This window comes from Acipenser ruthenus, chromosome 7 (genome assembly GCF_902713425.1).
Source record: "Acipenser ruthenus chromosome 7, fAciRut3.2 maternal haplotype, whole genome shotgun sequence".
NCBI classification, from domain to species: Eukaryota; Metazoa; Chordata; class Actinopteri; order Acipenseriformes; family Acipenseridae; genus Acipenser; species Acipenser ruthenus.
In genome coordinates this window covers 33,791,525-33,804,049 of record NC_081195.1, presented here as the reverse complement: position 1 = coordinate 33,804,049, position 12,525 = coordinate 33,791,525, and the positions used below count along the sequence as shown (strand labels likewise).

At 35.1% G+C, this 12,525-nt stretch overlaps 1 protein-coding gene across 7 annotated transcripts; it reads right to left on the bottom strand.

Annotated features, from left to right (window-relative positions):
• Positions 1–1,977: 1,977 nt before the first annotated feature.
• LOC117972777 (uncharacterized) lies at positions 1,978–11,526 on the bottom strand. Of its 7 annotated transcripts, none has more exons than XR_009329137.1 (19): positions 11,348–11,526; positions 10,741–10,838; positions 9,009–9,098; positions 8,715–8,859; positions 8,179–8,274; positions 7,633–7,744; positions 7,311–7,481; positions 6,957–7,111; positions 6,717–6,882; positions 6,385–6,550; positions 5,846–6,064; positions 5,304–5,439; positions 5,133–5,227; positions 4,183–4,296; positions 3,706–3,867; positions 2,904–3,011; positions 2,691–2,733; positions 2,388–2,456; positions 1,978–2,133 (listed from the first exon to the last, which is right to left on the bottom strand). XR_009329137.1 is itself a non-coding variant. In XM_059026820.1 (5 exons), the coding sequence occupies exons 1-5, from the start codon at positions 3,882–3,884 to the stop codon at positions 2,047–2,049; spliced, it is 486 nt and encodes a 161-aa protein (XP_058882803.1). In that variant the 5' UTR covers positions 3,885–4,176; the 3' UTR covers positions 1,978–2,046. The 7 variants fall into 7 exon arrangements, 1 of the variants encoding a protein (XP_058882803.1); XR_009329136.1 differs by having other exon boundaries at positions 8,715–8,822; XR_009329139.1 differs by lacking the exons at positions 10,741–10,838; positions 11,348–11,526 and adding an exon at positions 9,210–10,734 and having other exon boundaries at positions 8,715–8,822.
• Between the last annotated feature and the right edge of the window lie 999 nt (positions 11,527–12,525).

Sequence of the window (12,525 nt, the reverse complement as noted above, 5' to 3'; positions counted from 1 at the left end):
TCCTAGCCAATTCACAGCTTGTTTGACATCCTATTGTAGTTGCCCGTTTGTGCATATAATGCAGAATGCTGTTTATCTTTTTTTTTTTTTCTATAAATCAATCTTTGCAGAAATCATTCCAAAAATACTGGGACCAGTTACAGACTAGCTGGCTGATACCACAGCTCTTTAAATTAAGTTTCTACATGGTTGCATGATTGAAAAATACTTAAAAATTGATGTTTTCAAGTACACTGCAATATAATGGTTTGCATACGTCCCAAGCTGCTGCTCAGGAACCAAACCAGCGGGACACTCCATCTTCTGGATTTATTATCTGCATGTACTCCAAGTACTGTGTAGCAATTTGCAGCCTCCTTCAACTTTTAAAGCCAAAAATACACCGTACAAAGTGCTATTTTTACATATAGGTTGATATGAAAAAAAATCTAAAACACGTTTTCAGGCATATCTCTGGAACTGTGGCAGGTACTTTTTCTGTGTGTTTCCCTTTTAATGAACATGCCCGTTACGCAAGAATGAAAACCGACAAGTGGTTTGGTTTACATGGGCCCAAGCCTGACGAGTTGTGGACGCATCATCATTCGTGACATCACAACACGGCGGCCATGCTGTTAGCTGAAGAAAATATTTTTTCACAAAAGGGGATATTTTTAAAAGTACAAAAGCTAGAAGGCTCATTTTTCACCAGTTTGTTCTGTACACCTCCATGAATCTACCATCCTGATTTTGGATTGGATGAAAATAAAGCACCGCGATTTTTAAAAAACTGCTTAAATATAAAATATTTTAAAAACGCAGTATCTTTGAATAACACACCAGATGGAAAAAAATGTCAAAGTTGAATTTTAATACATGTATTATCATTAGCTATTTCACATAGGCTGCATTGCGTTTGCATTACAGCCTATGGGAGACACACAGCAGCATGTATTTGACATATGTTCATTCTAAAAGTACAAAAAATAAAATTGGTTTTGTTCTCTACACCTGTATGTATGCATGCACAGTGTAAGTGTTGACCAAAAAAATAAAAAAAAAACATTTAATGTTTTTATTTATGCTACGTCTCATAACATTTCTAAACAAATTATCCAAAAAAAAAAATCAATTTTTCATTTGCCCAGATTCCATTTTTGATTAGTACTGTGCCTCTAATTCACTCAGCACTCAAATTCCATTGGAGCAGCCATATTCCATTTTAATTGGTACCCTAGCAGCCATATTCCACGCGAAAATAAGTATATTCCAAAAAACAGTATGGGCCTAATATATGTTGACAATTTACCACATATATTTAAGATATGGCTTAAATTTAACAATCTTCATGAAACACGTTTCGAGTACAAACACATAAAATGGGTATCCTTTTTGCAGGAAAAGTCTGACGCTTTGAAAGCCTATAAAATGAGTACATACTCCTGTTTGACAGCTGAACAGCAGTCATTGGAGCAACTCACCTTATGCTCCAAAAGACATTCCAGAATAGGTACCCATCGCTTTAATCTGTAATGCCTAGTGTGGAGTAGTGGTTAGGGCTCTGGACTCTTGACCGGAGGGTTGTGGGTTCAATCCCAGGCGGGGACACTGTTGCTGTACCCTTGAGCAAGGTACTTTACCTAGATTGCTCCAGTAAAAACCCAATTGTATAAATGGGTAATTATATGTAAAAAATAATGTGATATCTGTATAATGTGAAATAATGTATAATGTGATATCTTGTAACAATTGTAAGTCGCCCTGGATAAGGGCACCTGCTAAGAAATAAATAATAAAAATCTCACTTAAAATTGTAATCTATAGCTAAAAACACACTGGTTTTTCACATTGGGGGACAACAAAAGGTGTGCAAGAGATTAAGATAATGCATGTCACTTGTTTGTGAGACTAGTTTGCGAACTATATAATGCACTATAGCCCCTCACAAATGCCAAGTCCTATAACAATGAAAATAAAACTGAGACTGAAAACCACTGATCAGACAAGGTTATTTTTAATATTTAACTTAACAGAAACTGGCAATTTTTTAACAGCAAGCCTCTCAGGTTATGATGCATGTCTGAGTGATGCCAAGTGTGTTCTTTGGTTGTTAATGTCCAATGTCTTCACTCTCTGAAGTTCCAGAGTTGGTGACTATAAAATACATAAGACAAAAAAGACACATATTACAAACCCCATCAGTACTGAAGCCAATGATATTGGTAATACCCTTCTCAGTAAGACATCATGCAGCACGGCCCACCCATCCTTACAATACACTCCTACAATTACTAAATTTGTTTTATTGAAAAACTTAACAGGTATGTAGAGATATGTGACAATAGGTCTATCAAATGTAGCAAGAGTTATAATTCAGAAAGGAACAGTACTGTTACTGAATGACAAACCTTAGCAAGGACTTCAAGAAATGAAATGAGGAAAACCCCACAGTCCACACTGTTGTTCTGTTGAGAACACTATATAAAAAATAAAAAAATAAATAAATTAAATTATAGCAGCAACACATGTGGTATACATAAGCTTATGGCTTATTAAATACGTTAGTACAAGTTTTAATTTGTGTATGCTCCTTATAACACTAAAGCCCACCACAAGCAGAGACTTGCAGAACTCAAACCTGTAGTTTGCGAGTAGTCATTAGATTCCTCTACTCTAGACTAGTTAAATTTGCAAGCCAATTATTTCTTTACCTCAACAGAAACCCACTGGACAATTTTCTGGGACACAAGGCACCTGAAATAGGAAACATTAAGACAAAATGTCACAGATGAAAGCTACTGTTTATTTAAAAAAGTAATACAAGATAAAGAAATCTTAAGAATGGTATATCTTAAAATAAATGAAGTAATTCACAAACATATTCCGCAATACTTAAGCCTTAATAGATTTGATTAATCACTTACCTTTCTATTGCAGACCGATTGGCACTTCGATCGCAATTTAGACTGTCCAAGCAGTATCCCACAAAACCATTAAACTCCTTCTCCAACACTACCAGATACCAATGATGACTGAAAAAACAAATACAAAAAGATTGATCATGATACAATAAGTTTATGTAGAGACTGCTTAGAAGTATAAAAGTCTCCAGTTTTAAACAGGGAGAATGGTAGCAGTCATCATCTAGATTTGGAAAAAACCTTGTCCATAAAGGCTTAAGGTGCTAATTTTAAAACCAATTTACCAATATGAATTAAAAGTAAAATGCTCATCAATGCATACCTAAAAATTTATTAACAAAACAAACAAACACACCAATCAGGGTCAGAAATACCTGGGTGTAATTCCACGTATCAGTTAAATATTACACTTAGGATGATGCTATTTTATAAGTTTACTATAACTAGAGAAAGAAGAAATTTAAAAGATCAGTCTTACATAAAGGATAGACTGTATAGTAACCAAGATTCCCTTAGGCAAGAATAAGTTTGAATTTGCATAGAATTGATTGTATATCTTTTATTCTTCTGTTATCAAACTGATAGGCACATGAAAAAAAAAAATGTGTATGAAAAAAATACAGATAATGTATAACCACTAAACAGCCTCAGGAATATGTACATTGCAAAACAGCACAAGTCCCAACACTATCTATGGAGTAATAAAGTAGAGCTAAAATTTAAAACCAATGTGTTACAGTATAAAACACAAGATTTGCAATACTGTCCAGTAAATCCTTCTCTGAAAGTCTGTTTTTAATATTACCTCTGAAGGACTGGAAGCATTACGGTATTGAAACGGGAAAGGTTTTGTGGGAGGAGTGAATTCAGCCGTCGGTGGCTTGGGCGCTTCCCTGAGAACAACTCGAGGGACACCCGACTGGACAGGGCAACACTGTGGGGCAGTAAAGCACTTTCCATGACACAGCTGTAAAATAGAAACATTCATTTATTACTACTGATTCAGTCATGCAAGCTCACAATTAAAATTTCCAATTATAGATGGTTACATTAGTAAGTTTTCAAAGAAAAAACTGATACAAATCTTCATACACGAGGTACTGTATTTAAGAATGGATGCAACAATTCATTATGAACCAAGATATTTAAAAATGTAACAAACCAATACAAAATATATGCAATTGGAATATTTGTCCAATAGATTCATAGTTAGACATAATTTTACAACTGTAGACAGACAAGATATGCATTAGGGAAAATTCATTTTAAATTTCAGATTTACGCAATGCAGGCATCCACAATGCCATTAGTTAGCTCTCTTCCGGGGACCAGGGTCATTGCATCAGAGAAAGAAGTTAGACCGATTCTTTTCCCTTGACTGCCAAACAGTGAAATACTGCAAAAAAAGTAAAATGTTAGGTTTAGCTTTTGCAAGTAATACATAACTTAACACCTAATTAAGCAATAGTGCTTATCGAAGGCTCTACCGTGCGTTACTTGACCGTGACTGGAGTTATGCTTCCCAAGCCAAAGGCTTGGGAAGGATAACTCATCAGGTAGCCTTGCGCTGATAAGTTTGTCAAATAGTCCCAAAAATTCATAAAGGATCACACAACTATATTGAACTAAACTTTACTTGTCAGAGCGGCTTTAGTTTCTGAACAGTGCCAGATATTTGAATGGAGCTATATTACTGAACTGTCCGTGTCTCGGTTTGTTGTTATTGAAAGATGCTGTGTCTGAGCTACCATAGACCTGACAAGCTGCGACTGGCTCTCAGCATTTGCAGGACTGGTTGCTTTCGGCGATGCAAATTATTAAATTGCCTTGTTTTGGTGGATAATACATTTGAACCAATTGTGTCTGTTTAGTATTTACTGTCCAATAGATGTGAAGTACGCTTAACCACAGGAAGTAAAAATGAAAAAGCCAGTACTTTGCTATATTATTATACAAATGAAGGTTTTAGATTTTACAGTATACAGATGGATATATACATATGATTAATTATAATAAAATAACTTTTCAATCATTTGGCTGTTTGAAATTCGTGCTCATAAATATTTCAATGACAACACTTAAACTACAATTCCTGTTTGTAGCTCAACTTCCTTTGGAAGTATCATGCGATTTATCCTCATGTACTGACATAGCATGTACAAAGTGGCAGATCTCCAGTAAATTACAGCAAATGCTTTATGTATTTTCAATTATACTGTAATAAATCGTTACCTGTATGCTGGCATGTGTTGGATTTGACAACAAATGAATTTTTTTTTTCGCAGTCAAATATGCCCACACATATGCAGTGCCACCACCGTGAGCATCTGAAAGGGAAGTGGGAAACATTGTGATGTTGCCCAAAAATAACTAAATGATATTGGTTTATGTATTAACAGTTACCCCTTGGTAGAATCACATTGGACCCATTTTCCATCCACAGAAGTTGGGGATGGTCTAATACATTCTTCATGTGAACAAGTTGTGCGCAATGTCAAGCCGGGGATTTCATCTGTTGCCGGGTGCTGGATTTGGTAATCTAAGACAATTATCAATAATGCCACAATTACTGCCCATTTGGAATAAATTTACATTTCATTATGTTATTTAATGGCTTTAAGGATATCAGTCCATTTCCTCAATTCTGAAACAGTTCTGTCAAAGCACCAATTTTAAAAGATGTTTAAAAAAAAAACACACACACTAGATATTAGTGTGTGGAATTCTATTCAGTTTAAAAAGAGGGGAAATAATGCTGCCTTGGAAATAGAACACATAATGTGTTTATCAACCTACAAAATGTATACGAAGCAGGAAAAAAAAAAAAAGGGAACCAGAAAGGGAAAACAAAATCTAGAATGAATAGATTATGTAGAAACAATATCTTCTAAACAATAACTCCTAGAACAACTAGTTGAAACAAGTATTGGGATAAAGTTAAATACCATTTGTAGGTAGAAGAGGCACAATGTGGTTAAGGGTTTGACAAGTAGGATCAGCTGTAGTCCACAAGATGTGGAGCTCTCTCCTGGTGCCAGTGTAGCAGGAGCAAGGTGGCAATGCTTGTGCATAGACCTCATTGTGGACCTGTACAGTGCCAGGTGATAAATGAGGCTGGATAGATGCCTGTAGCCAACCCGCCATGATAAGGTTCTGAAAGACGCCTGTGCAAAAGAGTGGGAAGTTAAAATTAATGATTTAAAGATATTAGATCTGTAAAAATTAAAAATGGACAATTCAGCTTTTAACTCCCCCACTGGACAAATCAAAAGCCCCAAAAGGTCAACTGACATTTTTACAGCTATGACGACTTAATGTATAATTTTTATAATTGCATGGCCACTTGTTTCAAATATTGTACTACTCACTTTATAACAACTTAATTGATCAGGAGTACCAAGTTTGCTAAGCTGACAATCTTGATAACATTTTAAAGATGTCAAGATATAGGATAACTTATTAGATGGCAGAATATGCTACTAACCACTATAGGCGCCATCCAGCAGAGTCTCCATACATTCATTTTGCAATGCCACTCTGAGCATCTCCTTTGGATTGCTGGTGTCCAAATCTGAGGTTATGCCTCTGGCTGTGAAGCTACTGATCCAGGACATCAAATCACTGAGGTTTTCTCCTAACCCACAGTAAATCTAAAGGAGGAGAAAAAAATTGATTTAACAGATTAAAAAAAATATTGCACCGCATGTATAACCTTGTATTAAATGAGAGCAGATAGACCAGGAAAAGTTAAGCACTTATGACATTACTACATGTACCATTACTTGTAATCCAGATAATGGAAATAAACAAACATACTGTGTCCAGGTAATGGTCCAAGTGATTTATTCCATGGAGACTTGCACCCAGCCGGAATAAGCTGCTGTTGTCATGTTCTCCCGTTACGAGAAGCGCAATGGAATGAAAAAAACAATTCCCATCTTTCGATACCTCCAGTGCTGTGAAGCCCAAAGATGGGGAAGCCCTTTAACAAAACAAACAAATGTTAACCACTGTTAGTGTACAATACAATAAGCATAACATACAAAAAATACTTACATGTTGTCATGTGGCATTGACAGCAATGCAGACAGGTTGGGAGGGTTGAGTGGTCTAGAGGCTTCAATATTTGTGGAAAGGATTTTTGAAATCCCTGTCAATTCATCCCAGCTCATGTTGTACATAAATTCAAGAATCCTTTTGTACATTTTTGTCTAAATCAGGTAAAAGACAGGGTGTTTAGTATAGATCAAATATAGATAAACAGAGGTTGTTCAAATAATATGACCATAATAAAGTGAGTGCAGCCAGCAAGCAAGTCAGCCACCCTAACTGCAAACACTACTTCCAAAACCATGCCATACAATACGGTAAATTTAATTTAAGTGTTTCAATATGTAAAAAATAAATAACCTCCAACAGAAAGATTAATTGCTGTTCCAAGACTTCGGATCCCATTGTTGCATTACAGGTATTTGGAGACATATCCACTTCCCTTTGCTGTGCATCACAGCTTTCAAAGAAACACTCCAAATTTTTAACAATGTTGCCTTCGTCAAGAAAGACACAGTCATCTTGACCAGCCTGGCAAAGAAATACAACAGTTGTGATAAAACATAGCAATGTGGAACATAAAGTAACTGTGAATACATGTTAAGTTTAAGCAAAAAAAAATAAAAATATGATGACACTAGTACATACATTTAATAAAGTATACAATATAAACATTACTTACTTCAAGGGAGGTAGGTGATGCACAAGATTGTAGTACCAATTGTATGACACTATTATTTGCTTCAGTGCCTCAGACCCAAGCACTTTTCTTGTGTTTTTGTTGTTGCACTTCCCTACATTAGAATAAAAAAGGCAGAAAGTGAACATCTTTAAGAAAGAACAAAGGTTACAAATGAGGGGAGGCCATTCAGCCCATCTTGTGTGCACTATACAGAGCAGATACTACATGCTTGGTTGTGTGATAATGACGTACTGTATAACAAGTGCACACAGCCAAACGCCTGAACAGCAAAATGCAAACTTTGACGAGACTGACTTATTCATGTGGTGAAACTAAAAACAATGAGCCAAACACATATCTAAAGATATTAACATTTGGTAATGAGTGGCAAATGTATATACCATGATGCCAAAGATCAAATCAATAACTTGATAAAACTTTTCTTTAGGACTAGTATTGATAAACAAAATGCATACTACAGTTTTTAAAAATACACAAAAATAAATGTTGGAATAAAATGCTGACAACTATTAAAATCAATCTTACCATCACTTGGTGAAGCAAAGGGGAGATCAGCAGGCCACCATTGAGGTTTAAATTGCATTAAATAGGACACTTTGTCCAAATTGTAAGTGGTTTTTACTAGAACAACAATGTTTTAAAAAAAATAGAACACATTTTATGAATGATTAAGTACCAAACAGGCGATAAAAATATGTTTAAAAGGTGATGAACATTGAAATGTAATTAACACAAACATGAATGACATTTCACTTAAGCTAATGGATTATTGGTTAAGTCCCCCTATTTCCTTATCTTAAACCTGGAAATGTTCAATGTTTAACCTCCATATTTTGAGTTTTGCTGCAAATCAACATGAAATTCCAATTCATATGTTGTGTATAAGCCACAGAACTAATTTTTAGCTTACCGAGGTTAAAAGCAAAGCAATTCATAATAAAAGCAAAATGAAGTAATGATAAGACATTTCTTAAAGCATATTGAATACACAATGAAATCTTAGTAAATACATAAAATGATCATGCTAAATGTTTGTAACGGAACAAAGTAGTTTCTCTTACCATATTGCAGTAGCAATCGCTGAACAACAATACGGAGATATGCAATTTCCATATTTGGATTTACATATTTAAAACTTTGTCCCTGTTCCTCCTCAACTGGTCTTTGCTCTGCAGAAGGAATGAGGAATACGCTTTGCATAATGTTCTAGTACACAAATGCGATACAATTACCAAATACATTTAGCCACCACTGTAAAATAAAGCAAGTGGATTCTACATTAAATATGGATAAGTCACATATCAAAAGAATTAAGAAAAGCATTAAGAACCTGAAGTTAAATGAAAAATGCTTACTTAAATGGCCAATTCTCTTTTGCTGGACAAAGAAATCAAGCAGATTTTGCTTTTTGGGTGCATCCCAAAAATGTTCAAGGTAATCTGGACCTATATAATTTGGAAAAACATTTTTATCATATGAACCGGCGAGTAAAACATGGATGAAACGTTGCCCACACAACCACCTTAATACACTATTACTACAAGAACACAAAATACCTTGTGTTGGATGGAGTCATTCACGTTGGTGTGAATATATTTGATTTATTCTCATTAAAAAGTAAAATGTCATTAAATACTGTGGAAAAACTTGTCAAGGAAACAAACTACATATGTGTTAGGATGAACATTGTAAAACAATTACAGTAAAATAAATTAACAAAAAAGAAACAGAATGCTGGGAACTAGGGGCTACTTCACAAAGCAGCTCTAGGTAGCAGTCTGCCAAATACAAATGCTTCAATAAAAGAAAGAAGAAACACAACATTTATCCTTTAATCATACAGACTAGGCAGATTTCTACAAAACTTTATTGGTTTATCTAAAAACATTTTTTTGAAAGAGGTAAAAAAAAATAAGCCTGCCAAGTGCTAGAGGTGCTTTGTGAAACTAGCACCAGAACATTGGGAACCGAACTCAACCTGTATACACAGAATACCTGAAAAGTGCCAGACAGGCCTGGTGTCTTTTTTGGTAAAATCTACCCAAATTGAAAAACAGAGGGGCAAAGACCCATAGGTGTCTTCAGATACCTTACACCATTTCTTTGTCTGAAAATAACAGCATTCACATTGTATTTAAGGCTTGTAAATAAAGATATGTAGTTAATCAAGCAGTTTACCTCACATTGACAAAACAGAAAATTCAATAAGTAGCACAGGTCAAAGATTACACATACCAACATGAAAGAAGAAATGACTTGAGTTATGCAAGGGGTATCATTGAAAGGATTTGAGGTAAATAGGAAAAATTGCTTAAGCATTAAACAGATACTGTATAGGGCAGCAGTGTGGAGTAGTGGTTAGGGCTCTGGACTCTTGACCGGAGGGTCATGGGTTCAATCCCAGATGGGGGACACTGCTGCTGTACCCTTGAGCAAGGTACTTTACCTAGATTGCTCCAGTAAAAACCAAACTGCATACATGGGTAATTGTATGTAAAAATAATGTGTAAAAAAAAATGTAATTGTATGTAAAAATAATGTGATATCTTGTAACAATTGTAAGTCACCCTAGATAAGGGCGTCTGCTAAGAAATAAATAATACTGTCACATTAATATTACTTTAAACAATAGGTTAAATAAATAGTTATAAGTACTACAAGGTTTGCACCATCCTTTAAATTAATAAAACGGTAAATAATGTTAAATGTGTGAATACAGAATACAAGAGAACACTAACATGAATAAATGTTAGACTATTCATCCCTATTAATATTAAACTTGACAAATACAAAGCTTTGAATGCATACAACTTTATATTTAAACCATAAACTTAAATATATTACTACAAGCTGCAAAAAAGTAAAATTAGGAGCGAGTACAGAGCCATCTAAATTTATTATTTTAAACACATTTTGGCACTGCTACTAGCCAGTTTTAGATAAACCTTTGGCTTTACAAGACAGTGAACATCCATTCCTAGATTTGATAAAAGTATTACTTAACAAGTCTATTAAAACATTAAAGACATGTTAAGAATTGCTAATACTACATAGCCACTTCTGTGCAAAATTGAAAATGAAACATACCTTTTCACTGATCGATCGCCACTGTTGTACAAAATACCTCCTTTTTTTCTCCCTTTCACCTCGAGGGCGATTTTTTCTCTCTCTATTTTCTGCCATATCTGAAAGTAACTTGATATTCTTAATATCATTGGTTTAATAGCCGACAGAGAATATCAGTCATCCATTTAGAAAGAAAAAAACATATTTAACTGGCCCAAGATTTGGGATGTTATTAAAACACAAACCGGCCCAAGATTTGGGATGTTGTAATATACAAACCGGCCCAAGATTTGGGATGTTATTGATATATAAAAAGATTTGGGATGTTATTGATATATAAAAAGATTTGGGATGTTGTAATATACAAACCGGCCCAAGATTTGGGATGTTATTGATATATAAAGCGGAACAATATTTGGGATGTTATTAAATTCAAAGCGGCCCAATATATGGAATGTTATTAATATACAAAACACCTCAATATTTGGGATGTAATTAAATTCAAAGCGGCCCAAGTATTGCAATTAAAATAAATCACGCAAACAATTAGAGAAATATGCTATCTAAAGAGGGGTACCAATTCTAACATTTGCGAATAAAATTATAACTTATATAAAGTAACACTCACCCATCGTTTGCTATATTTGAAAAGTCCTGGCAAGCAGTAGAACAATAACTCCTCTCCTCCGAGCACAATATTTCTTTGCTTCGTTTCAAAGTTTAAGATCCTCCCTCCAAGCTCGTGTTGATGTCATATTCCTCCGACAGACAAGGACCAATCAAAACGCGAGATTGTTACGCGGTTCCATCCCAAAAACCGGGCCTGTGTCATACCTCAGCTGGAAGGAAGAGGGCCTTTTCCACATTTCATTTTGAGCGCCAAGACTCTGGAGAGCAGAGAAAATTTAAATAAAAATAACTTAATTGATAAATAACTAGCTAACATTTTTTACTGTAGCTCTGCTAATAATCAAGTACCCCCCCCCCCCCCCCAAAAAAAACCACACACTTTGCCATCCCCAGAAAATGACACATGCACGCATATTATAGACAACACGAAAAGTCAATGTTTTATTAGTATGTGCTTTAAAATGGATAGCTACTTTAAGCATAGCAATATTTAATAGCTACTCTCTTACACATATATATATACACAAACAAAAATGACAATGACCTCCTGAGTTCACATCTTCTTGTCTGTACACGTTTCCAGTGCTGATTAATGATGACGCCTTTTCCTGGCCGTGAAGGATGACGCTGAAGTGTGTTTCAACTGAAACACTTTTGCAACCACTACAAACTATTCCCCTTCGAAGTGATCACTTTGAAGGTAAGTAGGGTGTAGGGGCGAGGTTTTGAAATGGAACATTTTTTTGGCTAGCCCTATTGATAATCGTGAAATTCAATGGTGCAAACTGACTAGAAGTATTACATATACAAAAGGATGATTAACCCTTTGCGGTCCGACATTGCAATTTTCCCTTTCCGGTCCAATGACATCATCAAAAAGATGTAAAAAACAGGTCTCTAGTTGTTTTTTCTCCGGAAAAAGTCGAGAAAACCATTCAATGGTCGAGTGAGACCGATAGGAGCCGAGAGAAGCTGAAAAAAAAGGGGTCGTATCTCATGAATACAGATATTCAAAGTATTTGTATGGGAAAGTATTTGAAGTCCATTTAACATTTGTCACATATTTGCATTTGTATTTAGTTTGGTAGTACATGTATCACATTTGCATTTGTATTAAGAAAATTCGCAAGAACATTGACATTGCCAATGGTCTCATCAATGGGGCAATAGGGAAGC